We start from the raw sequence: 26,455 nt of genomic DNA on the forward strand, positions 1-26,455 counted from the left end.
AAAATCTTTGAACGTTTTTGGAGTAAGGGCATATTGAGTTCTTTTCTCCAGTTTTTATCACTCTTTGTTCTTTTTGAATTCTGAATTTTAAAAATGTCTAAGGAGTGGTTTTAATAATCAAATGATCTGATCATTAACCTAGGAAGCATAGAGCTATATGCTTCCTATCACCTTCCCAACTCCAGTATAACCCTCTCTTACTCTACCCACTAACAAATTGTACCTAAACGCATATAACTTTCCTTAAACTAAACTACTGTATTTCCCCCTTCTCTCTTTCTGCTATACTCTCCCTGTATTTAATTCTCTCCAAAATCTATAAATCCAATCACTAAACCTGTTGTACTACTTATATGTCTAGTTACTCCCCACTGTGTATGTTCATTTGTAAACCGTTCTGAGCTACTGGGAGGACGGGATAAAAATCCAAATAAATAAATAAATAAATAAATAAAATAGATGGTAAAATTCTATTAAGTGGATCTAATATCAGTAACAAAGCCTGGACTCGCTGAACCCTAGAATTTTATGACCTATCTTATAAGTAAAATCTTTTGTAGGGGCAGCATATTTTTATTCAGATCTGTAATCATTCTTTCTCTTGGTCACTAGTGCTGCCCGATTCGAATCAGGTGAATCAATTCGAATCGGTTCTTTTTGGTAAAAAAACGGACTCACCGATTCAGCTCTGATTCAAGTTAATTTTTTTTTTTCACCACCGGCCGCCGGACTCGTTCCCATCTAATGTAACTTCCAGTTTTGCGAAACCGGAAGTTACATCAGAAGAAACGAAAGGACGTGGGAGCGTCGAGGGGAGAGCGTGCAGACCTTGGAAGCAAAGGGTAACTGGCAGGAGGGCTGAAAATTGGCGGTGGAGGGGCTGAGGGCTGAGAATCGGTGGGGGGGCTGATGAGTCTTGGGGGCTGGGGATGGAAGCTGGGAATCGGCAGGGGGGCTGGTGAGTCGGGGGTTGGGGATGGAAGCTGGGAATCGGCAGGGGGGCTGGTGAGTCTTGGGGCTGGGGATGGAAGCTGGGAATCGGCAGGGGGGCTGGTGAGTCTTTGGGGCTGGGGATGGAAGCTGAGAATCGGGCAGGGGGGCTGGGGAAGCTGAGAATCGAGCAGGGGGGCTGGGGAAGCTGAGAATTGGACAGGGGGGCTGGGGAAAATTAGAATCAGGCTGGGGAAGCTGAGAATCGGGCTGCCCGATTCACGATTCGAATCGATTTACCATGATAAAAAATCGGCCTTCCGATTCATTGACTGACCCTCCCCCCTCACCCCTAAAGCAGGAGCGGCAGTGCTGCCTCTTGCTGGCCTGCTGCTCCTGCTTTAGAGGGTGAATGGGGAGGGTCAGTTGGGAAGTGGCTTCCCCGCTTTTGTCCGGCTTCCCCGCATCAGTTTACCTAATTTCAGCAGCCTGCCCTGCAGAAGATCGCTGGCTCTAGCGATCTTTGCAAGCTGCCATACGTCATCCGAGTTGTCTTCTCTCTGCCGCGGTCCCGCCCCTTCTCTGCTGAAATTAGGTAAATTGAATACGCAGGCCTTCAGGGAGGTGCAGACGTTCAGGGGAGGGGAGGGAGGGAAGGGGGGATTCAAAGAGACGTGCATATGCCAGACTTTGGGGGGAAGAAATAAGGGGTCTAAAAACAGAGGAGAGGGAGAGAGATGGTGGACAATGGGATTTAGGGATGAAAGTTACAGAAAGGGAGAGATGCTGGATGAAAGGGTAGTTGAGAAAAGGTGGATCTGTAGATGGAGATGAAAAAAAGGAAAGATGCCAGACCTCCAGGGGAGGGAAGGGAAACGGAAGGGGAGGACAGAGATTGCAGATGGATGGTTAACATGGAGAAAGAAGAAAGAAGGAAACCAGAGCCTGGGACCAACAAGATTTGAACAATGACCAGACAACAAAAGGTAGAAAAAATAATTTTATTTTCTGTTTTGTTATTTCAATATGTCAGATTTGAAACGTGTATCCTGCCAGAGGTTTTGTTAGACCACAAATGTGAGCTAGGATTTAACAGACAGAGGAAAAGTCTTTTTTGTTTGTTTACTTTGTTTACACCACAGCGCCAGTGTGGTTAGGAGAAGGCAAAGGGGGTGAAGAGGCTATAAAATAAACTCACCAGGATGTTTGAAAAAAGCACCCAATTGGGCAGGAAAATCGAATTGAAAGATCGATTCAGTAGGCTGAATTGAATCAAACATTTTTTTTTTCCTGAATCAGGCAGCACTACTGGTCACATCAGAGGCAATGCCTCCCTCTATGGGAGGAGAGAAGGCAACTGCTGTTACTGTGTTGGCTTGCGAGGTGGCATTATAGAAATCTTTTAAAGATGCACGTCCAGGCTCGGAGTTGTTGGGTAGAGAAAGAATTGGCTAAAATTTTGCCTTATTTGTAACTTTTCTTTCTTTTTTTCTTAGCTCGGTTGGTCTATTGGTCCACAACATCTCATAAAACACTTGCAAATTGTTCAGCAAAATTGCGTTTATGCTTGTGCAACGCTATTACAAGTAGGTGCAAAGCTAAAGCTTCATTTTTTTTATACTCGATAGTCAAGGATTATAGTTTGCTAGCATGTCTTTAGGTTTTACACTTAAATTTACTTATTTATTTGGATGCAATTTTAAGGTGATTTACATTCAGGTACACAAGGTATTTCCTTGCTCTTCTGGGGGCTTACGATCTAAGTTTGCACCTGAAGCAGTTGTGGGTTAAGTAACTTGCCCAAGATCACAAGATAAATAAAATCTTTTAATTTTGCATTAAAAGTGCATTCTTTGTGCAATTTTCTGTTGATCTGTATTTTTAAAATATATCTTTTCTTCATGTTATTTATAGGAAGCTTTGGCACAAGCTTTTTTGAAAGACTTCAAACGTATGGGTGACCCAGAGTGCTATTTTAACTCACTGTCACGGGAACTGGAAGTCAAGCGTGATCGGATGGCTAACTTACTCCAGGAAGTTGGGCTGAAACCTCTCATTCCTGAAGGAGGATATTTCATCATAGCTGATGTATCTTCATTAAGTTAGCAAACTTTTTAATGTACCATATTTTTAATCCTCCTACTCCCAGCAGCAGAACTAGTATCTGCTTCCTTGAGCTTTCATTCACATATAGTATACTTTGTAATTTTTTGTCCTATAATTTATATTTGATCCCAAATTACTTTAGTGCAGTAATTGCAGGCCATGAAGAAGTAATAAGAAGGGCAAAGGTATTAAATTGGGTAGTAAGAATAGTATTCCAACAAATGGATTGTTTCTCAGTGGTGAACGAGGAGAAATCTGTCAGGAAAAAGGTGGACAAAGAGGGACATTGAGCGGGATCCAAGGTATGAAGATATCTGGTTGAATAGGAGGATTTATGTAAGAGGAAGGAGGGAGAAGGAATCTGAAGATGGAAGCAAAAGAGGAGATGATCATACCAGGAAATAGGGTGGGGTATAAATCCACTCAACTGGAGTGGTGAAGAACTGAGGGCAGCGAGTAAATCCAGGGTATGACTCCCTTGATGAGTGGGGCAGGTTAAAAATTGTAAACCTAGATCTGCAAGAAAAGATGCTGAACGAGGAACAGAAGGATTGTTGACATGAATGTTAAAATCCCTGATAATAAGAATGTTGGGGCATCAAATAGTAGCATCAGCGAGGGATTGACAAAGTGAATCCCAAAGTTCTGCTGAAAGAGAAGAAAGGCAGTGCAAGATAGTTAAATGGGGAGGAGAAAGGAAGGCAGTCTTAAGGAAGAGGTCCTCTGTATAAGGAATGAGGTCAGGAGAGAGCTCCACAACTGGAAAGGAAGAAGGGAGGATAAGAGCTGTTCGACCACCATAACAGGAGGTATGAGAGGAAAAGTGAATAGAGAAAGTGCCTCCTCTCCCATACAAATCCAGGTCTTGGTAAGACATACAAACTGAAGATGGAAATCAGTAATCAAGGTCTGCATCTATGCCGATTTTGAGGGCATAGATTCACAATTAAGGGGTCCTAAAGAGAGATTTTTTTTTTTTGTAAATCTTTATTCATTTTTAATTCTTACAACAAGTGAATTAAACATAATAAAAACAATTTTCACATATCACTTGTATTTACAATCAAATATTCTTGTAAGATAAAATAAATACCCCCCTTTTTATCAATATTCCTAATTCCATATGATATACATTCCCCATCCCAAAAAAGAGAGATTGACAGGCCAGGTGACTGTAGTTTTGAGCTATAGGGGAGGAGGGTAGTACACCAGGGAGGCAGTAAATAGAAGGAGAAGGGAACCGGGGAGGGGGGAAAACCAGGGAGAATGAGAAGGTACAGAGGAGGGCATAAAATGAGGGAACACTAAGAATTGCCATTTCTTATTGATAAAACACCTTTCAGTATACATTATCATTATTCAGGCTGCTAACAATTTCCAGACATAAAAGTGAATGCCTAGAGCTTCATTACAACTTTTGTTATTGCTAATGAAGTCCACAACGAAATATAACATTTTAGCAGTAGCCCCTCTCCTGTCAGTCATGCACTGCAAATAATTTCTATATGCATTTCTTCTTTTAGATGTGGATCTGTCTGATATGAAAGAGAATGAATCTTATGATTACAGATTTGTGAAATGGATGATTAAAACCAAGGTAAGATTTGTGTATTTTTGCAGATGACTTTTTGACAGGTGGTTAATGAAGGTCCAATGGGAGGAGTTAATTATTTGAGTTGAAATGAAACTAGTATTTTGTGAGTGGGCAACTTTCAAAGGGATTTCTGCTGGTAAAGTGTGGTTGGTGTAGACATCAGAAGGTGGTGGTAAATGGAATTCACTTGGTGGAGAAAATGGTGATTAGTAGAATGTCTCTAGAATCAGTCTTGGAGCCAGCTCAATATTTCTGTGAGGCAAAATTGCAAAATGTTTAAAAGGAAAAGTTTGAATAACATGAATATGTGCAACAGAAGGAACACATATGAGTAACGAAGCAGAAGAGAAGTGACCCTTCAATATAGTTTCCCTGCTTTGCAATGACCGAGTCCCGACGTCCGGGAAGCTTCATTATTCCATCCAAGACACCGTTTTTGTTCAGTTTCCGAATGTCTTCGGGTACCGGCAGAAAAAAGCTCTTCCAGAGATGCAAAACGATGTCCATGCATAAGTTGTTTCATCTTTGGAAAAAGGTCGAAGTCTGGTGGATTCATGTCTGGACTGTAGGGAGCATGAGGTAACACCTCCCAGCCGTATCCGTGTAGTTTTTCAGTGACAAGTGGAGAGCTTCATCTTCCCCATGACCAAAAAATTTTGATGATGTCAATCAAAAGACAAACAAATGATGATTTTTGCTTATGATCATGAAGGCATCATCATCACAGATAAAGTTACATGTGGAAGAAGTGTCACAGCAATGTATTATCATGAATTTTTTGCAAAAAATGCACAAACCTGACCTCAGTTGCTCTTGGCTGGGCCACTCATTCTTCATGACAGTGCTCGTCCGCACATAGGGAATGTCATCATTGAAAAACTATATGAATATGGCTGGGAGGTGTTACCTCATGCTCCCTAGAGTCCAGACATAAGTCCACCAGACTTCGACCTTTTTCCAAAGTTGAAACAACCTATGCGTGGACATCGTTTTGCATCTCTGGAAGAGCTTTTTTCCACTAGTACCCGAGCCATTTGGCAACTGAACAAAAACGATGTCTTGGATGGAATAATGAAGCTTCTCAGATGTTGGGACTCGGTCATTGCAAAGCAGGGAGACTATATTGAAGGATTGTAAATAAATACTTGAAAAAAAATAAAACATGTAAATTAAAAAAATATTGTGCATTATTTATGAAATGACCCTCATAACACTTCCAAAACAATAATAATAATAATTTATTTATATGTCTCCATACCGGGGAGGTTCTAAGCAGCTCACAGCATGAGAAAAACAATACATACATACATTTTCAGTAAAAATCACAATAAAATTCAATAAAAAAGCAATACATACATTTCAATAAAATTGATCGGAATAAAAAGTACAAAAACATTACAATAAAATTGATCAAGATAAAACAGATCTACTGACAGAAACAATTGGCCTACCAGAAAGATTATATAAATCTTCGAGTCTTTGGTAATGTATACATTCTCTGAATCATAGGATTTAAAAAAAAAAAAAAATCCTCATCCTTGTATTAGCAATTGTAATTACTCTGTTAGGATCTTCACCGCACTGCTCCCTTAGTTGGCTTTCTTAATAACCAAATCCAAGTTAGTCCAAAGTTGTTGGAAATTTCAATCTCCTGAATGGATGAGAGGTTATAATGAAAAGGGCTCCTATTCATTATGTTCACTTTCCTCCAAGTCCTATAACATCGAATCTCTTGGGGGAAGTAGAAGAGTTATCTTTTGACGGATTCATAGAGATAAAAAAATATATAGTTTACAAATTATTTTAAAAACACAAACGAACTTTAAACGAATCATAACAGACTGCTGGAATATAACCTAATCCAAGGTTAGGATATGAAAAGTTTATGTGGAAGATAATTTTCCTTTGAGACAGAGTACATGCTTGAAACATAATATCAGGATGTTTAGAGATATTAATATTAAAGAGATAGTGGAACTTATGGGTTTCCAAATATTTTTCACAAATATTTTTGTAATTTTATGAAATTTTTGTGATTGTTTGTGCAAATACAAAAAAAAATTCTATATATATAATATATATCAATATAATATCAATACGAGTGTTTTTAAGCCCGTTACATTAATAGGTGCTAGAATAGATGTGTAGAATTTTAGCACAATTGGGGGGGAAGGTTACTAATCTAAAAATAAAATCATTCATCACCTTTGTTTGGTGATTTTATCTTTCTAATTTTTCAGTCCCAGATTCTGGTGCTGCTTCTCTATACATGTAGTACATTTCTGTGCTGCCAACTCTGGCCTCCTCTCTGCTCATTATTTCTTTTTTTTCTCCTCCTTCACTTCTAAACTAAACTAAACTAAACCTTAAGTTTATATACCGCATCATCTCCACGGATGTTGTGGAGCTCGGCACGGTTTACAAGAACTTAAAATATAGACAGAGAAGGAAAAAAAAGGTTTACATGAACTTATATATAGAAGAGAAGAGTAAGGGGGGATAGAATTACATTTTAGTGAAAAGCCAGGTTTTCAATTGCTTGCAGAATAATTGGAGGGAGCCCAGGTTCCGCAGTGGGGTAGTAAGGTCGTTCCAAAGACCTGTGATTCTGAAGAGAAGGGATTTCCCAGTTTGCCTGCATAGCGAATACCGTGTAGAGAGGGGAAGGATAATTTATACCTTTGGGCGGGTCTGGTAGAGTCAAGACTCGAGGAGTTATAAGATAGTGGGATTAAGGGAGGAAGGATGCCGTGAATGATCTTAAAAGCCAGGCAGGAGCATTTGAAATGGATTCTGGAAATCACTGGGAGCCAGTGAAGTTTGACTAGGAGTGGGGAGACATGGTCAGACTTGCGTTTTGCAAAGATCAACTTGGCTGCAGTATTCTGGATTAGCTGGAGTCTTTGAAGACTTTTTTTTGATAGGCTTAAGTAGATGGCATTGCAGTAGTCTAATTTGGAGAGGATGATGGATTGGACAAGGACGGCGAAATGTTGTTGGCGAAAATAGGATCTTACTTTCCTCAGCATGTGGAGGCTGAAAAAGCATGATTTAGCCAAGGAGTTGAGGTGGTCATTGAGGGAGAGAGAAGAATCGATAATGATGCCAAGGACCTTGCTTGAGAACTCAAGCTGCAGTGCAGCGCCTGAGGGTAGTGCGAATAGGGTGGGCAGGTGTTCTAATTTTGGGCCGAGCCAGAGTAATTTTGTTTTTGATTCATTCAATTTCATCTGTACTGAGAAGGACCAGGAATGGAGTCTCATTATGCAAGCTGTAATGTTCTCGTGAAGGTTGGTGAGGTTCTGGTCTGCCTCAAGGAGGACAAGGATGTCATCAGCTTATGTGTAGATTGTTTCAAGGGGGGATAATTGGAGGAGTTTCAGGGAGGACATATAGATGTTAAAGAGAATAGGGGATAGGGGTGATCCCTGAGGGACATCGCAAGATTGTGTCCAAGGAACGAACATGGTGCCATTTGTGTTGACAGTGTAGGAACGAGAGCGTAGGAAGTTTGAGAACCACTTTAGGACGGTGGATTCAATTCCTATCTCGGAAAGTTGATAAAGTAGTATGTCGTGGTGGACAACATCGAAAGCTGCAGAGAGATCGAATTGTAATAGGACAGCGAATTTGTTACGAGAATGTAGTTGTTGCACCTTAGAAATTAAGGAAACTAGGAGAGATTCGGTGCTGCTCTATACCAATATTTTGTATTAAACTTTCTTCCATTTTTCTTCCTCCATCTCAAATCTATCTAATTTTCATCTATTCCAGTCCCCTCTTCTCCATGAGCATCATCTCCTCTATTCCAGCATCTTTTCGTGCACTTCTGACTCTTCAACACCACCCCTACCCCATCCGCGTACTCTGTCTCTCCTAACTGCCCTCCAAATGCCTGCTTCTCTGCGCTGCTCGGCAGTTAAATTGTACTGTCTCAGTTTAGTTTTCAGCCCATGGCGCTGTGGAGTGTTTAGAGTTTGGTCTCACCCATTCTCGGCTGCCATTGGACAGCGTGCTCTGCGCGATGCTTCCAGTTGGCCTTCTATTGGTCGCGGCTGCTGCCTGTTTGTTTTTTTTCAAGCCTTCCTGCGCATTCGGAGGCATGATGCTAAGGGTTTTATATATATATAAATATATAAAAATGAACTGTATTTTGGACTTTTGATTATACATTGAATTGAGAATCAATCTTTATCTACATTTGATCATAGATCTCTTATATATTTCATTGCCCTGCATCTAACTTTTAGCATATTAACATGCATATTTTCATATTTATTCTTTCAGAAATTGGCAGCTATTCCTCTTACAGCATTTTGTGGTCCAGGAACTAGAGCACAGTTTGAAAAATTTGTCCGCTTTTGTTTCATTAAAGTAAGTTGATTCAGGGCAGTAAAGTTTTATTCTTACTATTATAACTTTTCAAACATGACCGTGGCTCCTGGCAGATATAGCTGTTCTCCTCAAGTTCAGTTGATCAAGTGCCATCAAATTGAGGATGACTCTGACAACCATATTGATTGACTTTCCTCAGTATGCTTTATCATTTGTTTGTCTCTGAAGGCTACTCGATGGTATGTTCATAGTCGGTGTAATTGAATCAATCAGTTTTGCTGCTTTCTTCTAATGCTACTTTTGCCTTCAAGCTTGCTGTATCCAAAATAGTTTAAATCTGGTTTAGAGCCTCAAGTGAGAGATGGGATTTGCTCTTCTTGCAAGATTCACTGCCAACACCATATCAGTACTTTTTCTATCCTATTTCTTAATACGCAATGATTTTGGAAATCCAGATATGAAACCACAGGTATCACCACAGTTAGTTAAGCTGATAATAAGTCTATACCTAATGTGGCCATGGATTATGCTAATTCCCTCTATGTTTGTCTGAATAAATGCAACCTGAAAAGGTTGCAACTTATTCAGAATACTGCGGCAAAATTGATGTTTGGTAAGCATAAATACGATCATGTGACCCTTTTTTAGGATCTTGCAAAGTACTTGTGACCTGGATTGTCCATTATTGGAAATAGGATACTGGACTTGATGGACCTTCAGTCTTTCCCAGTAACGTGCTCGACTTCAAGGGACGATGGGATAAACATGTGGGTTCGCTCCCGGGAAATGCTTAGGGGGAGGGTTCTTTGAGTGGGCAGACTTGTTAGGCCAACGGCCCTTTTCTGCCGTCATACTCTGTTTCTGTTGTGTTCCCAATCGTGACATATGGCTGTGAGACATGGACACTCATGAAAGCAGATAGAAGAAAAATCAATGCCTTCAAGTTGTGCTGGAGAAGATGTCAATAAAGATATCATCAATAAAGATATCATCAATAAAGATATTCTTGATCATATAAACCCTGGAAGGCAAGATTACCAGATAGAAATTGACCTATTTTGGACATGTGATGAGGGAGAATTCAGTAGAAAAGGAGGTGCTACTTGGAATGGTCAGTGGTAAAAGGAAGCAGGGAAGACCAAAGCCCGTTGGCTGGATACCATCAAGAATGACACGGGAATGGACATCAAGCAATTGAAAGAAGCTGTGGAAAATGGAAGCATGGCGAGGATTGGCTTACAGAGTATAAAAGGGTTGGACACGACTGAATGAATAGTAGTACCTGAAAATTGGAGGGTGGCTAATGTTACACCAATATTTTAAAAGGGTTCCAGGGGAGATCTGTGAAACTACAGACCATTGAACCTGACTTCAGTGCTTGGCAAAATAGTGGAAACAATTATAATAAAATTGTAGAACACATAGACAAACATAATTTAATGGGACAGAGTCAGCATGAGTTCAACCAAGGGAGTTCATGTCTCACCATTTTGCTTGACTTCTTTGAAGGTGTGAATAAACATGTGGATAAAAGCGAACTGGTTGATGTAGAGTATCTAGATTTTCAGAAAGCTTTTCACAAAGTTCCTTATGAGAGGCTCCTGAGAAAATTAGAGTCATGGGATAGGAGGCAGTGTTCAGTTGTGGATTAGGAATTGGTTATCAGATAAAAAACAGAGGGTAGGGTTAAATGGCCATTTTTCTCAATGGAGGAAGGTAAATAGTGAAGTACCGCAGGAATCTGTACTGGGACTGGTGCTATTTAGCTTATTTATAAATGATCTAGAAATTGATGAATAAGGTGATGAAATTTGCAGATGACATTAAACTGTTCAAAGTTGTTAAAATGCATGCAGATTGTGAAAAATTGCAGGCAGACCTTAGGAAATTGGAAGACTGGGCATCCAAATGGCAGATGAAATTTAATGTGGACAAATACAAAGTGATACACATTAGGAAGAATAACCCAAATCAGTTACTCTTGGGGGTTAGTGCCCAAGAAAAAGATCTGGTTGGCATTGTAGACAATATGCTGAAACTTTCCGTCCAATGTGCGGTGGCAGCCACAAAAGCAAACAAGATGCAAGAATTATTAAAAAGGGATTGTTAATGACTAAGAATGTTATAATGCCTCTGTATCGCTCTATGATGCAAACTCACTTTGAGTATTGCATTCAGTTTTGGTCACCTTATCTCAAAAAAAGATATAGCGGAACTAGAAAAGGTTCAAAGAAGAGCAACCAAGATGATAAAGGGGAGGTTAGGGCTCTTCAGCTTGGAAAAGAAACAGCTTGAGAGAGAGGATATGATTGAAGTCTACAAAATCCTGAGTAGTGTAGAACGGGTACAAGTGGATCAATTTTTTACTCTGTCAAAAATTGTAAAAGGAGCCCCTAGTCTCTGTAAAGGTGCGCTAGTGTTTTTAGCGCACGCACTGGATTAGCGCGAGCTATAGTGTGCGCTAGACAAAAAACTACCGCCTGCTCAAGAGGAGGCGGTAGCGGGCTAGCACGCGTGGCATTTTAGCACGCGCTATTCTGCGCATTAAGACCCTAACACATCTTTGTAAAAGGAGCCCTAAGAGACACGTGATGAAGTTACAGGGAAATACTTTCAAAACTAATAGGAGTAAATATTTTTTTCACTTGGAGAATAGTTAAGCTCTGGAACGCATTGCCAGAGGTTGTGGTAAGAGCGGATAGTGTAGCTGGTTTTAAGAAAGGTTTGGACAATTTCCTGGAGGAAAGTCCATAGTCTGTTATTGAGAAAAACATGGGGGAAGCCACTGCTTGCCCTGGATCAGTAGCATGGAATGTTACTACTATTTGGGTTTTGGCCAGGTACTAGTGACCTGGATTGGCCACTGTGAAGACGGGCTACTAGTCGCACCCAGTCTTGCTCACCTATCTGCTAAAATTTTCTTATATTTTACATTGATTTATTGTGTTTTCTTATTTATTAATATTATTTAGATGTTCCCTGAAAACTACCAACAATTGGCAATTATGGACACCCTCTTCCCCCGCTATTAGTTCTTTGAATTGGGTTCAATTTTACTTTTAAAAAATGATGGGAAGGATGGGAGAGGAGAACAACAGCCTTCCCCATAATTTTCCCCCTAATTTAGTTTTTTAAAATCTTTTCTGTAGTTAAGAACATTACAAAACAACATTGTAAACAGATCCATTGTCATACAGAAACAACCCTCCCCTTTACCCAAGTGCCCATCATGATCTAGATATCCTTTTCAAAAACCATACAAATGAGAAATTGGGATTTGAACCCTTCAACTGCTACATTTTATTGAAAGAGTGAGTAAATATGTAACCAAAAATGAACCGGATAATATAGTGTATCTGGATTTTCAGAAAGTGTTCAAAGTCCATCTTGAGAGATTCCTGAGGAAATTAAAGACATGGGATAGGAGACAATGGTCTATTGTGAATTGGAAGATAGTTCAAACTCTTCTCCAAGGCATGGTCTACTTCCTTCAGAACCCTCATCAGAATAATTCTAAATCTCCCTTCCACAAAAAATCTGCAATACAAATGTGTTTTCCACTCCATGCTCACCTTTCTAGGCGTAAAAACTTGAAATGACCAGGTCGGAACCTAACTACACCATATTCCGGAAGAAACTGAAAACTCATCTATTTTGACACTTAATCACCTGTATCGTGTATCCACTCCCTACCCCCTGCAACCCTCCTCTTATCCCACCCCTCCTCCCCTTCTCCTTCCTCACCCCCCCCCCCTCTTTAAGTCGCCTTCAGCCTACCTAGGTATGAGCGATGCAGAACTAGAAGATTAGATGAAAAGATGAGAAACAAAGTAGGACTATATGACCAGGTTTCTCAATGGAGTAAGGAAAACAGTAGAATGCCCCAGGGATCTGTACTGTGATTGGTGCTTTTTAATATAGGATAAATGAAATGGGAACGAGTGAGGCAATTGAATTTGTACATATGAAATTATTCAAAATTGTTATAGTTTAAGTTTCAAGTTTATTATTTGATACACTATTCACTGACAACTCATCTAAATGGCTTATAATCATTAAATATAAAAGACAAATTAAGAGAGGGAAAGAAAGAAAAAGAAATCATGCAGTAAAGTTTACATATATTGGGAAACAGAGAATAGCAAAGAAAGAGAAAGGGGAAAAGACTTGAAAGATTTGGACAAGTTCTTGAAGGAAAAGTCCATAAGCCATTATTAGACATAGGGCTACTTATTAGAGAATGACACGGGGAAAAAAATCTGTCTCCGTCACTGCCCTATCACTAGACCACCGTCCCCTTCACCACCCGGTCCCCGCCACCCCCTTCACCGCCCTGTCTCCGTCCCTGCCGTCCCCTTCACCACCCCATCCCCGCTGTCCCCTTCACCGCCCTGTCCCGTCCCTGCAGCATCCACCCTTCCCTCTCGCCACCTCACTGCCCTTCAATGGCCTGAGAACCTCCCTCCCTCCCCCTTACCTTCGCGACGAGTTATTAGGCTAAGGGCTGGATTTAAAAATGTACTACCATATGCATTATTAATAAATTTTTTAATGTTATTTATTAGCATTAGGATTTACTTACCACCAGTTTGATTGTGCTGTACGGCAAGAACCAACAGGGCGAAAATAGGTTCCACTGCATAGAATAATGATCTGAGATAAATAACACATTCACATGTGTTAGGGCATATTCACACTCTAGTGACTTTGCTTAAATCTAGCCCAAGAGTTCAAAGCTCAAAGACCAATAGACATCAAATTCTATCTAATAATAATAATTTATTTATTATATACCGCTATGGTAAGCTGCTTGACTTTTCACAGTTGCAACATAAATTTAGACTTAATAAATCACAAAGTTTTAGATGGTTGCAACTGAAACAGGCCATTCAGGTGGGGTTCCCTGAATGGAAAAATTTAAAAAATCAAAATAGTTTGGAATTCTTATGCTTTCAGGTGGACTTCCTGGGACATCAGGCCGTACAGTGGTATAAATTGATAGCTGGATTTATAAACAAGAAACCAAAAACTGGGCTTAGGGACATTTGGAGTATTGAGATTAAGCACCAAATTTCTGCATCTCAATGGCCACAAATTTGGACTTGGAGGTTGAGATGTACAATGTCAGCTTCTATGAGACAAACTTGTTTTTTTCTGGTACATAGAGCATTATGGACCCCTGTTCAGTTACAAAAGTTAGATAGCTCTAAGTCAAATAAATGTTGGCATTGTCATCTCGAAGTAGGGACTTTAGATCATTTATTGTTCTATTGTCTACTTATTTTGGCTTTTTGGAAATCAAAATGGGACCAAATAAATTGTTTATTGGAAAATCATGTGGCATTATCCTATGATACTGTGCTATTTGGTGTATCAATGAGAGCTAAAAGTCAAATATCAGCTAAGAACAGGCTTTTATTAATAATGACAGGAGTCGCCATACAACAAATTACGAGCAATTGGAAGAATTGGAAAAGGCTTAACTATAGTTTTTGGTGGAGTTCATTGTGTCATATATATAAAATGGAAAGAACATTAGCCATTCAGAAAGGAAATTCAAAAAATTTCAAGAGACCTGGGAGCCATTAGCAAAATATTGTAATGTCTAATATTGTTTTCCCTTATAAACATGCACATCCGGGAGGGGGGAGGTTGGGGGTCTGATAGGATAATAAATTTGGATATATTAGAATGAGGGTCAATATAGAAATTTTATATGTTGAACATTGTGATTGTTTAGGATGGAGGGGGTAATTAATTCTGAAATAGATATTAATAGAGTATTAAGTGTGGTATTGAAGAAAATGTTGTATTTTATTGTTACACTTATTGTAAGTTTTGAAAATAATAAAGAATTGGAAAAAAAAAACCCTAATGTTGGTTAGGGGCGGAGAGTCCTATTTTCAAACAGTTTTGGAAAGGATGTAGCTGGCAATTCGAGCTGCTACAGACAAGTGGCCAAACCAGCATCTTGCCCCTGTTAAAACAGACCATTAGTTCATCAATGCAGTAATTAGGCAGGGATACCGGAGAAAGCATTGCGCAGCACGCTGTGAACTGATGTATGCAATCCAACCCATCATGGACATACCTCATCCTTCTGAGCCCTTACCTTCGCGGCGCATTATTGAAACTTAAGGGAGGGAAGGCGCACGGCTCTCTCCCTCCCTACGGCCAAATCTATCTCCTTCCCTCCCTTCCCCTTACCTTCACGGTGCTTTTGTAAAAAACTTCCTGAAGCCTGCCTGCCTGCAGTCGCATGTGTGTGGGTGGAAGCTTCTCCTCTAACGCAACCGGACATTGCATCGGAGGAGAAGCTTCTGCCCACATACACGCGACTGCAAGCAGGCAGGCTTCAGGAAGTTTTTTACGAAAGCGCCGTGAAGGTAAGGGGAAGGGAGGGAAGGAGATAGATTTGGTCAAAGGTAGGTAGGAAGGGGGCCGCGTGTGATCAGGGGCCACGCGCCTTCCCTCCCTTAACTGCGGGGACAAGGCCATTCACCGCTCCACGGGGCGGTGGATGGCCTTGTCCCCGTGCCCACAGTGAGCACTTCCCCCACCACCACCACCACCATTTTGGTGGGTTATCTGCAGCTACCCACGGCTAGCTGTGGGTATCAGCCACCGTGTCATTCTCTACTACATATCTCTGGGCTTAAGCAACATAGAGCATATCTACCTTTTGGGTTCTTACTATATATTGGTGATTTGGATTATCCACTGTTGGATACAAGTTACTGGATATGATGGACCTTTAGTGTGACCAAGTCTGGCATCTTTAATGTTAAGTAAGTTGTCATATATTGACTGCCTTTCACCTCATATTCTGTATGTTTGTCTTGAATATATTGTAAGCTACATGGAACATGGATTTTCTCATTTATCAGTCTTTATAGCACTGCATAAACTTGGTAGGACTTAAGAAATTGGTAGTGGTGGTAGTAGTAAGAAGATATATTCCACAGAATTGTAACAGTGTTAGGTTTGCAGAATTAAATACATTTAAGGAGGGATTCATGAAAGAGTATTAAGCATGTTAGTGCGTGCTAATGGCTAAGATGCTCATTATATTGGCATTTTTAACAGTTAGCACATGCTAACACAATTGCACATACTAATGCACTTACTGTTCTTTCATGAATCCCCCTGTAATATATGTAAAGTCACAGAATTCAAGTCTATGACTTGGGGCGCCTTTTACGAAGGCACGTTATGGCCTTAATGCGCCGAATAGCGCGTGCTATCCGCTTCTGCCTCCTCTTGAGCAGGCGGTAGTTTTTCGGCTAGTGCGCGCTATGGCGCTCTAATCCGGTGCATGCGCTAAAAACGCTAGCTCCCCTTCGTAAAAGGAGCCCTTAGAGTTTGTATGCAGTCTTAATAGAAAGCAGATCATCATACAATAAAATATTGCATACTTCTGTAGTTGATTATATAACCGCTACATTTTTTCACTTACAGCAAGACAGCACCCTGGATGCAGCTGAAAAGATCTTGAAATCCTGGAGTAAACAGAAGTCTTGACTTAATTTTTTTTATATATATAATTGCTCTATGTATTGTTTTTCTGCTTTATAATTAAAGTAGATAATAAATAATCCTGATACTTTTGGTATCATCTAGTTGTTGGAAAATTCAGAAGTACATACAATGGAAACAATTGCATTTTTGTATTGAAATCCACATGGGCTAGTCTTAGGCACTCAGAAAATAGTGGGAACGGACAATGAACACTCCACTGATGATCACTGATGTGAAAAGATCTTGTTTATTTCAATAAAAGACACATACACTTCCCCCTCCGTATTCGCAGAATAATATTCGGGCCGGTTCTGCTCCTAACTCCTGCTCCCCCCCCCCCCCGGCTATTTTAAGCCCTGAAAGCTCCCCCTTAAGCCTTACCTGTGGTCTATCGGGTTTGCAGGCAGGAGCGATCTTCCCACGCTCCTGCCCCGTGCAGATCGCTCACAGGAAATGGCTGCCTTGAGCTCCTGTAGTCTCTCGAGCCATTTCCTGTGAGCGATCTGCATGGGGCAGGAGCGTGGGAAGATCGCTCCTGCCCTGAAAACCCGCTAGACCACCAGGTAAGGCTTAAGGGGGAGGCTTTCAAGGCTTAAAATAGCCTGAAAAAAGAAAAAGTATTTTAGGTTTAAAACCGCGAATAAGCGAAATACGGAATTTGCGAATACAGAGGGGGGAAGTGTATATAAGCTGTGGACCCGACACTGTGACATAGTTCACGGATAACAGGTCCTTTGTTAAAACAAGGCTGGTTCAATAGAACATGCACAAAAGGCCAAGCACTGAAAAGCTGTTGAAACAGTTTTAACAAAGGACCTGTTATTCGTGAACTAGAACGTCACAGTGACCCCTGATGCAAGCGGCTTTTAGTCGCCGAAACAGTGCTGTGTCGATCCACAGCTTATATATGTGTCCTTTATTGAAATAAACAAGATCTTTTCACATCAGTGATCTTAAGTGGAGTGTTCATTGTCCGTTCCCACTATTTTCTGTGTGTTTTTGAACCCGTGGGTTCTTTGTCCTGTTGGACTTTTGGTGTTCGTCTAATCTTAGGCACTAACATGGAGATGAAAATTAAATTCTTAGCTTACCCCCCCCTCCCTTTTACAAAACCATAGCGTGGATTTTAGCACCGGCCGCGGCAGTAACAGTTCTAATGCTCATAGGAATTCTATGAGTGTCGGAGCTGTTACTGCCACTGCTAAAACCCGCGCTAGTCAGGAATCAAGTTGCCTCTTCCATTCCTGTTTTATTGTACTCTTTGGCAAAACGTTTCATAAAGGAGAGATTCCATACCCCTCCTATAACTCTCCATATACCATTTTCAGCCTTAGCTGACTCAAGTAATGAGAACTTCTGAAAATTGGGCTTTGTCTGCATAGAAGCAAAAATATTAATAAAATCAGTGACCATCTTGCTCAATTCATAATGGAATTTTTCATAAATTTCCTTTGAAAGAAATCGCATCCAGAGTATAAAATCTGGCATTTTCTAAAAAGGAGACTATGGGCTCCTTTTACAAAGCCACGCTAGGGCCTTAACGCACAGAATAGCGCGTACTAGATTGCCGCACGCGCTAGCCGCTTCCGCCTCCTTTTGAGCAGGCGGTAGATTTCCAGCTAGCGCGCGCTAATCCAGTGCGTGCGATAAAACCACAAGCGCGGCTTTGAAAAAGGACCTCTACACCACAGTGACATTCAGAGGAGTCTTAGTGCCTACTCATTTAATTCCTACTCATTTTGCCTTTCTCCTTCAGTTTCTATTTACCTCCTATAGTTTGCCCAGACACTTTACCTTGCTTTAATACATGATGAGATTCTTAGGGATTGTTAGCTTTTTTGGCGCAGAGACTTTCCTTTCACTAAGAGTTACATGATTTTTATTGCTAAGCTCTGTACACTTACATTAACACTTCATTGTGCGAAAGCAGCTGATGGTATGCTTTAGATGTAACCAGGAACCTTAGGTTGGGGGTTTCAACCCAGTCCTCAAGGCACACTCAGCCAGTCAGGGTTTTCAGGTTATCCCAGTTGAATTCAGTGGTGATATCCTGAAAACACAGACTGGCTTGGTGTGCCCCGAGGACTGGGTTGAAAACCTCTGCCCTAGGTGAAAAAGCCTTTCTAAAATATGCTGCTTCCCTTAGTGATGAGTTCAACAAAGAAAACAGCACTAGTTTTCCACTGAACATAGGATATCTAATGTACTGATTATCTGTTCAGCTTTGGTGGTGTATGCACAAATAAATTTCCTTCTTATTCAGCTAATAAATGGTTCAGTTGCTTTCAATCAAGTACTGCATGCTCATGTTTGGTGGGAGGAAAATATATCTGTGAGTATGTATGATACTGGAAACACTACCCTGTTATGGTTTACTGTATATACTTAAATATAAACCAAGATTTTGGAGCCAAAAAAGAGACTCGGAAAGGAGGATCTTATCCTATATTCAAGTCTCCTCACTTTTGTTGACATTTTTCTTTCTCTGCTTCCTGCAGTTACCAGCTTTAAATTGCACTGCAGCTCCTTCCTCCTTTAGCTGACCCTGATAAAAAGTATGCCCAGCTTTTGTCAGTGTAAACTGGGTTAGGCAGGTGCTGCTGGCATGAGGCCCAAAAACAGCCTTGAAGGACATCCTAGCTGCACAGGGTAAACAACCAGCACTTTTTATCCAGCTTGCATCAGTATCAGCTACAGAAGGAAGGAACTACAAATTAAAGCTGGTAACCATAGGGGAGGGAGTGGAAATGGAGGAAGAAAGATGACGGTAACCACAGGGAGGTGATATATGGAGGAAAAAATGTCCATCATTGGATGGGAGATGGAGTCACCATATACTTGAATGTAACCCCCCCCCCCCTCAGTTTATATTTAAGTTAAGTTTTCCCCCCAAAATGGGGGAAAACATCTTGGTTAATACTCAAATAGGTTTATATATCAATGCACCGCTACACTATTCTAATACTTAATGTGTCAGATTTGAACTAGGGTTAATATTTTAGATAATTTATTTTAAAAAAAAATGTGGTAACTACAATTTGTCTTTAATTGCCCTCAAAAGGTAGCATGAGGAACATAAAAAAGCAGAGAAATGGGAAACACAAAAATACTATGGGGCTCATAATCAAAACTTAAACATGTCTAAAATCCTGCCCAAGTCAGCACTTGGGTGACCTAACAGACAGGTTGTCCAAGTGCCGATAATCAAACTGATTTTCTGGATGTGTCACAGAACTATTAGGGCCTCTGAATCCCGCTGTGTGCCCAGAGCTAAAAGGGGCGTATCTGGAGGAGTGGTTAGGGCAGGATGGGGGCCAACCTAGATTTAGTCATCCTGCAGGGATAATCAAATGTCTTACTAGACATCTTGGACGAAACTTAAACGTTATGAGTTAGACGATACCAAAACAGGTATAAGTGCCAAAAAGGTATCCAAAGTGACCAGATAACCACTGCAGAGACAACGTAAAGACGCCCATCATACTCCCCCAGTGTTCACTGACCCCCTCACAGACCTACGAAGATTGGAATAAGAAAGTACATACCTGTCTCCAGAACATCATCACCTTGTATAGGAAAGCCTAGTAGAGCTGCACACAGGTGTCTTAAATAGCCTGGGCTAGTGAACCATAGAGGAGGACCCAGGCCCATAAGCCACTCCAACCACTACATTTATGGTGGAACATGTGCGCCCCACAAACCCCCCCCAAAACCCTATTCTACTGCCATATAGGTGCCACCTGCAGCCATAAGGGCTATTGGGGTTGTAGACAGGTGGGTATAGTGGGTTTTGGGGGGCTCACCATAACTTATAAGGGAGTTCTGGTGAGATGTTTATGTGGCATCTTTTATGTGAAGTTCACATCAGTGCCTTCTAAGGTGCCCCTCTGCTCTAATGCCATGTCTGGGTGGCCAGTCCATTACAAGATTGGCCCCTCCCACGTCCAAATGGTCTTGTTCTGGGCATTTGGGACTTGGATGAAATTTTGGTCGAAAATGTGGTATAAAGATGGATGTTCTGGTTGTCTGGATGAATAATAACCTGGTCATCTAGATAGACGATTTTCACACACACAAAAAAAATTCTAGATGTATTTTTTGAAAATGGGCATTTTCCCACTGCTGACTTTGGGCATCTAGTGCCATACGTCTGAATCGGGCTTGGATGTTTGTTTTGATTATGCCCCTCTAGGTGATGTGAGAGATGCAGTCATCTCAATGTCTTTGCTAGAATGGTGTGCACCTGGGCAACAAAAGATTGGAAACGCCACATCTCCACTCCTGTGATAAAAATAAATAAAAAAGTTTCTATAAAAAATAAACTTTGTAAAATACAAAAGGGTTTGATAGATAGAAAGATCATATTCTTCTTAGGGTCTACATAGGATTCTCCCGCCTCCTTTCTTCCTATGATCCCAGGGTGGATACCCCAGACTCATCAGCATATTCTATAAAGATATATCTCTCAATTTATGGCTCAGTACTTGAGTTAAATACTGGCAGTGTCAACTCCCCTGAACTTTAAGGAAAAAAAAAATTCAAAAATCTCATTTAGATTATAAAGCACAGAAAATGTACTTGAACATTAAAAAGCAACTATTATCTTTAAAAGTTGTTTTAACCAAACCTCCACTTTTGGAGACTAAACAAGCAAATAAATAAAGATGGTGGTATTCTGCTGATACAGTATCTTACTTGATTACCATTCTTTTTTTACAGACATGGCATTTTTGTACAGAATGGCATTTTAGAAAGGTCTTTCAGATCAGAGATTAGATGCCTAAGTTTGGACATCTGAATTTCAGTTAGTATCTTAGAACAGGATCTGCCAACTTAGAGCCTGTTCTAAAATAGATGGTGAAATAGACATTCATGTGTCAGTAATGTGCAACAGGAACATCCATTTTAGAAAAATAGATATCTAAAATATAAATGGGGCAACACAGGAATATAAACATATCGGTAGCAGCATATGAACCTCTGTCTGTTACAAAATGTCTGATAACAGGAAGAATTTGAAGGGAAGATAATGCTTATTGCACAAATCAATTCTGACTATACTTATGGCTATGTCAAAGCCATCATAGCATCTAATAGATCATTAATTTCTAAAGATTGTATATGTGAAAACTATTTATCAGTACTAAATCAAGATCCTTATTAAATATTTGAAACCAAAAAATGGTGGTCATATCATAAATTATACAGACTTCAATCTTTGGAACCTCTTATGATGTATATTTAAGGCTTTCCTTTTTATTATCTTTATGTTACAAAATGTCGACATAGTTATTTTGATGCTGGAACATAAATGGTTATGGCAGCCATTTTAGAAACATAGACATCTGGTTTTTTTCCCCCCAAAACAGTCACAGATCCCCAGTATCCCTTGCCAGTTTCACATTTGGTGGTGGGGTGCTGCTTAGTAAGAGCACTTTTCTGAAAACCTGCATGTCCCAGGTGGCAGCTCTAATTTCCAACCTTTTAGGTATAAACTTTTATTCCACTTCTGAAATGTGAAATAAATATTTTTGGGGCCCACCCAAACATGCTCCCTTGCCATTTGAATGTTCTTCAGCTGTAGACATCTATGTCCCAGCTTTGCAAAAGGACCTTAGAGATCTGTGCATGATAGACATGTAAATGCTGGTTTATGGATGTCCAGAATGTGAATGGTGCTTCTAAAATATGCAACTTAGCCTTCCAAAGTGATAGGCTTTGTTGTTGGAGAAGGTATTATTCGTCGAAGCAGTTTTTAAGGTAACAGTTAATTCTTTCATTAGCATGGGTGCTTAAACATATTTTCTAAATTCTGTTTTTTTTTGTTTTCTGAGCTTTATATAATTATCAATATACAGTATTATTTATGTGAAGCTTCCCCCGCTTTTCTTTAACCAGTGATTTTGATTCTTATTGTTTATTTAAAGCTTCTATACTGCTACTAATGACTATGAAGTCAGTCCAGAGCAGTTTACAGTTATGGAAATATGAATATTAACTCTAGTAATGATGGTACAATACTCAAGCTACAATATATGAACTATATAGACCAGGAGTAACAATATACTGCAGATGTTATAAAAAAAAAGCTTAGAAATGGTGTTACAATTTTGATTCATATTATATCATTGGAAAGCTTATTTGATGCTTCTTTTGGAAGAATAGAGATGTAATCAGGGCTCTTTTCAGGGTACTGAACAATGGCATCTCTTTTGTTCTCTGTTAAAATTGACTGATAGTCTTTATGAATTAAGTTCCCAAGTTTATTAAGTATTTGATTAATCGCTTATTCCAAATTCTAAGCGATGTACAAAATATTAAAATATTAGGGAATCTAAGGGAAATCGAAGGGAAACAAACTATATAAATGTGACTGACATGACAAACGAGATACAGAAGGAATGGGATGGGAAGGAAATACAAATTTAAAAATATCTTAGGCTCTGCATATCAGTGCTTTTTATAGATTCTGTGGCTGCTTGCAAGAGGCCTGGCTGTTGTGGAGTGGGTGCCTCAGTGATCACTCCATCCCTGAAGGATGGCCTGGCATTTGAATACTGGCATCTTGTTTGCTAGAAACTATGTTGAATATAATTTTTGAGATGTATTTTTAAATTTAGTTATTGATAGCTATTTTCTTTTAAATTTATTGCTCCTGACATAAGCATGAGCCAAAACATGGTCATATCAGGTTTTAATATGTTTTAATGATTGGTTGTATATTTATTAAATGTACCCATTTTGGGCTTTTTTTTAATTTACAGAGTTCTTTATTGAATAGTAAGCCAAAACTAAGTACATGCTGTTTCACAGCTCAAAAGCATATCCCCCCCAAGAGTGGTAGAATTGTTGTGCCTCTGTGCTAATTTGTCTTTTAACTGCCATGGTCTTGTATAGCGTGCTGTCCCTTAGGCAGACATATACTATACTATTCCGAAAGTATGATCTTAGCACATTGACACACATTGGAGTCTCTATAATTTTCTGAACACTTTATTGCATAAATGTAGCTAATTTACTCACAATTATAGATTCCTTAGAAGTTCACTGCCCCAAAGCAAAGGATTCCATATTTCAGAATGTTGCAATAGGAGATGAAATGGAAACTTACGAGAAAGAAGGATTTGGGTCAGAGATGAGGAAGTAATTACAGGTAGATTAAGGTATTCTACATTCCAGAAGTGAGAGATTGAATCATTCATGTTTGTGGTAAAATGGCTTTAGTAATGCTTGTAGGGAGATGGGCAGTCATTTACTTCAGGTGGAAGGAGAAACATGACTGCCTTATAGGGACAAATAATCTAAAAGGAATGTCCACAAGGTGAGGGGTGGGGTGTGAAGAGAAGTGGCCACTAGGGACAGAGTTTGGCAACAGGTTGCAGAGAGAGGTCATCCCTTTGCTACCTATCAAGATAAGGATGGTAGGAGTGACCAGGACTCAATGCAAAAAAGAACACAATATCCATCAGCAAGAGTACATAGTATGCCAATCCTTGAATCCTCATTTCTCTTGTTGACTCTTTAATAAAAATGATATTAAAAAAAGGAGTGACCAGGAAGTGAGAATAGCATACATCTCTAGAGGCAGAACAAGCATAAAGTTCCCATTGTCCCTCCCAAATTAGCAGAAAACAGAGAATAACAATAAACAAAAAAACTAGGAAAGGCTTCTCCAAACCCCTAAATAATTACATTTTTTCCCCCTTACTCCTCCCAACTTTTTACACAAATTCAGAGATGCTGAGTCTCACCTATTAGGAATGTGTAACACTCATTTCAAAGCTTCTCTTTCTCGCACTCTTTCAGCCCTATTTCTCATTGATCACTGCTTCCATGAGAGAGGAGCCCACCCCCCACTCCCCCCAGCTCCTTCCCCACCACACTCACACCCTCCCTTTCCTCTGTACCTTATTAAATCTTCACCAGCATAAGCAGCTTCTCTGGCCTGCTGCTCACGCTAGCATCGGCGTTCCCTCTGTCTTCACTTCTTGGTCCCGTGACCAAGAAATGTTTTCAGAGGGGAGGAAGACTGGCACAAGAAGCAGGCCAGAGAAATTGCTCTTGCTGGTGAAGATTTAAAAGAGGTACAGGGGAAGGGAGGGCACGAGTATGGCATGGGGAGTGGAGAGGTGCTGGCACCACCAACACAGCACAGCTTAGGTGATCAATTCGTTCTCATGAACTGTTGCAGAAGGATGTCAATCATATATTTCAGCTCCTCCTCCTTCACCACTGGATATAGTTCACTCTTCAGGTTTCCTTTATGTAAGTGAACTGAGAAAATGTGTTCTAATCTGCTCTGTTTGGTTTTTTTTTTTTTTTGGATTTTTTCTTCCCTTTCGTGAGGCTTTGGTGCCAGGAGGACCCCATATTTGAGGCTACTCTGCCTGGGAGAGGATGCAGACTCTGCAAGGGTGGGCTGTAGCTCGTAGGGCAAACCCCAGGTGTACCTAATTAGCCAGCCTGCTTTGTGCTTCTTCGAGGCTCGGGGTCTGTTCCCATAGGTGCCAGCTCACTTTCTGATTTATTAGAGGCTTGAACACAGGCTATGTGGCCCCTGTGTGAATCCTGTTGGGTTTCAGGAAGCTGGCTGCTTTTTAATCTCATCCCATTATGCTGCGAGGATCTGTGGGGATGGAGTCTTCAGTCAATGTCTGTCTGACTGTCAGCCTGAAGATCTCCAGTTGTGGATTGATTCCATCAGGGATATGAGGCAGAAAGTCTTCACTCAGGCTGAAGCAAAGTTAACACAAGCAGTCACCAACACAGCACAATGAGTACAGCCCATTATTCCCTATAGGGAAAATTGGAGGGAGGGGGTCAGAAAAATTCATTTGTAAGGTTTTTTGGGGCTATAATTATTTTCCCTAAATGTTTTGAACTTCAGGGGAGCCTGCATAGGCCATCTTTGGTGTGAATTATCTAAAGGTACAAAAACACTTCAAAAAACAATACATAACGACAATGAATAGATAACATCTAAAATTGTTCTATAGAGTATCAGTCAACAACAATCAAAATTGCTCACTAAAACCGTTCCCTTGAGATAATATATGATCAATGATAGTCTGCATATGAGTTATTCCTTATGATTTGCTCTGAGGTCTGACTGCAGACACTGGAGATTGATTATCTCTATGAAGTGAACACTGACTGTTACTACTCTTAAACAAAGCGTGTTTGATAGCAGGTGAATTATCTAAAGGTGGCTATCTTGACTTTTAAACAATCTTTTTTTTAAAGCCCCCATCTGCCTCAAAACCCCTTGATTTGGCTCAAAATTAGTGCCTTGATGTTATATTTGATGATGTTTGAATCAATAAAACCGTTTGAATCTAACTGAGATGGATTACTCAGGCTGTTTTGCCCCTATATCATGCCATTTTTGTGCTGGATGGTCCACGTACCATGTGCTGCAGGGCATATGAGGGAGGGGTGGGAGCCTCTGAGTCCTCTAGAACTGAGGAACCACAGGAGATAAACACTTCTGAAGTCCAAAAACAGTGAAGGCGTGAAACGCAAGTTCATGGGCACTGCAGAGCCCAAGAGAAGCCAGTCTGAGGTCCTGCAGGGGTCTATGAGGCCACCTGTTCAAGGATTTACCCGAGTTTGTGAATCTCCTGTAGAAAGCTTATTTGACAGGTCCGGGATGCACTGAGTTGCTTGGGAGCACACCAGCAGTGGACCAAGGAGAGATCCCTCTTCTGGAGGTCTCCCTGCTGTGGAGAAGACTGGCTCCTAGCCTAAGTGACCAAGTGGAACAGGACTGGGAGGTCAGACTCCATGCCTTGCTCTGAGGACAAGCAGACAAAATATTCGCATATATGGGCAATGTCGTCCACTCAGCCTGGCACAGACATGTACTGCCCAAACCATACATGTGCCTTTCCGCCCACTGACAGCTCGTGGGACCATCAGTTCTTCATCTTCCACAGAGCAAAGAAGTGTGCAATCAAATTTTTTACTTTTTAA

At 40.4% G+C, this 26,455-nt stretch overlaps 1 protein-coding gene across 21 annotated transcripts in view; it reads left to right on the plus strand.

Annotated features, from left to right (window-relative positions):
- KYAT3 (kynurenine aminotransferase 3) overlaps nucleotides 1-16,580 on the plus strand; it is a 114,606-nt gene extending 98,026 nt beyond the window's left edge. For all 21 annotated transcript variants that reach the window (XM_033916124.1, XM_033916122.1, XM_033916128.1 and 18 more), the window contains 5 exons: nucleotides 2,427-2,516; nucleotides 2,845-3,031; nucleotides 4,560-4,633; nucleotides 8,918-9,004; nucleotides 16,424-16,580. In XM_033916124.1, the coding sequence (XP_033772015.1) occupies nucleotides 2,427-2,516; nucleotides 2,845-3,031; nucleotides 4,560-4,633; nucleotides 8,918-9,004; nucleotides 16,424-16,486 (501 nt within the window). In that variant the 3' untranslated portion in view covers nucleotides 16,487-16,580. The remainder of the gene's footprint in view (nucleotides 1-2,426; nucleotides 2,517-2,844; nucleotides 3,032-4,559; nucleotides 4,634-8,917; nucleotides 9,005-16,423) is intronic.
- Nucleotides 16,581-26,455: the final 9,875 nt, after the last annotated feature.

Source organism: Geotrypetes seraphini, chromosome 12 (assembly GCF_902459505.1).
Source record: "Geotrypetes seraphini chromosome 12, aGeoSer1.1, whole genome shotgun sequence".
Classification (NCBI taxonomy): Eukaryota; Metazoa; Chordata; class Amphibia; order Gymnophiona; family Dermophiidae; genus Geotrypetes; species Geotrypetes seraphini.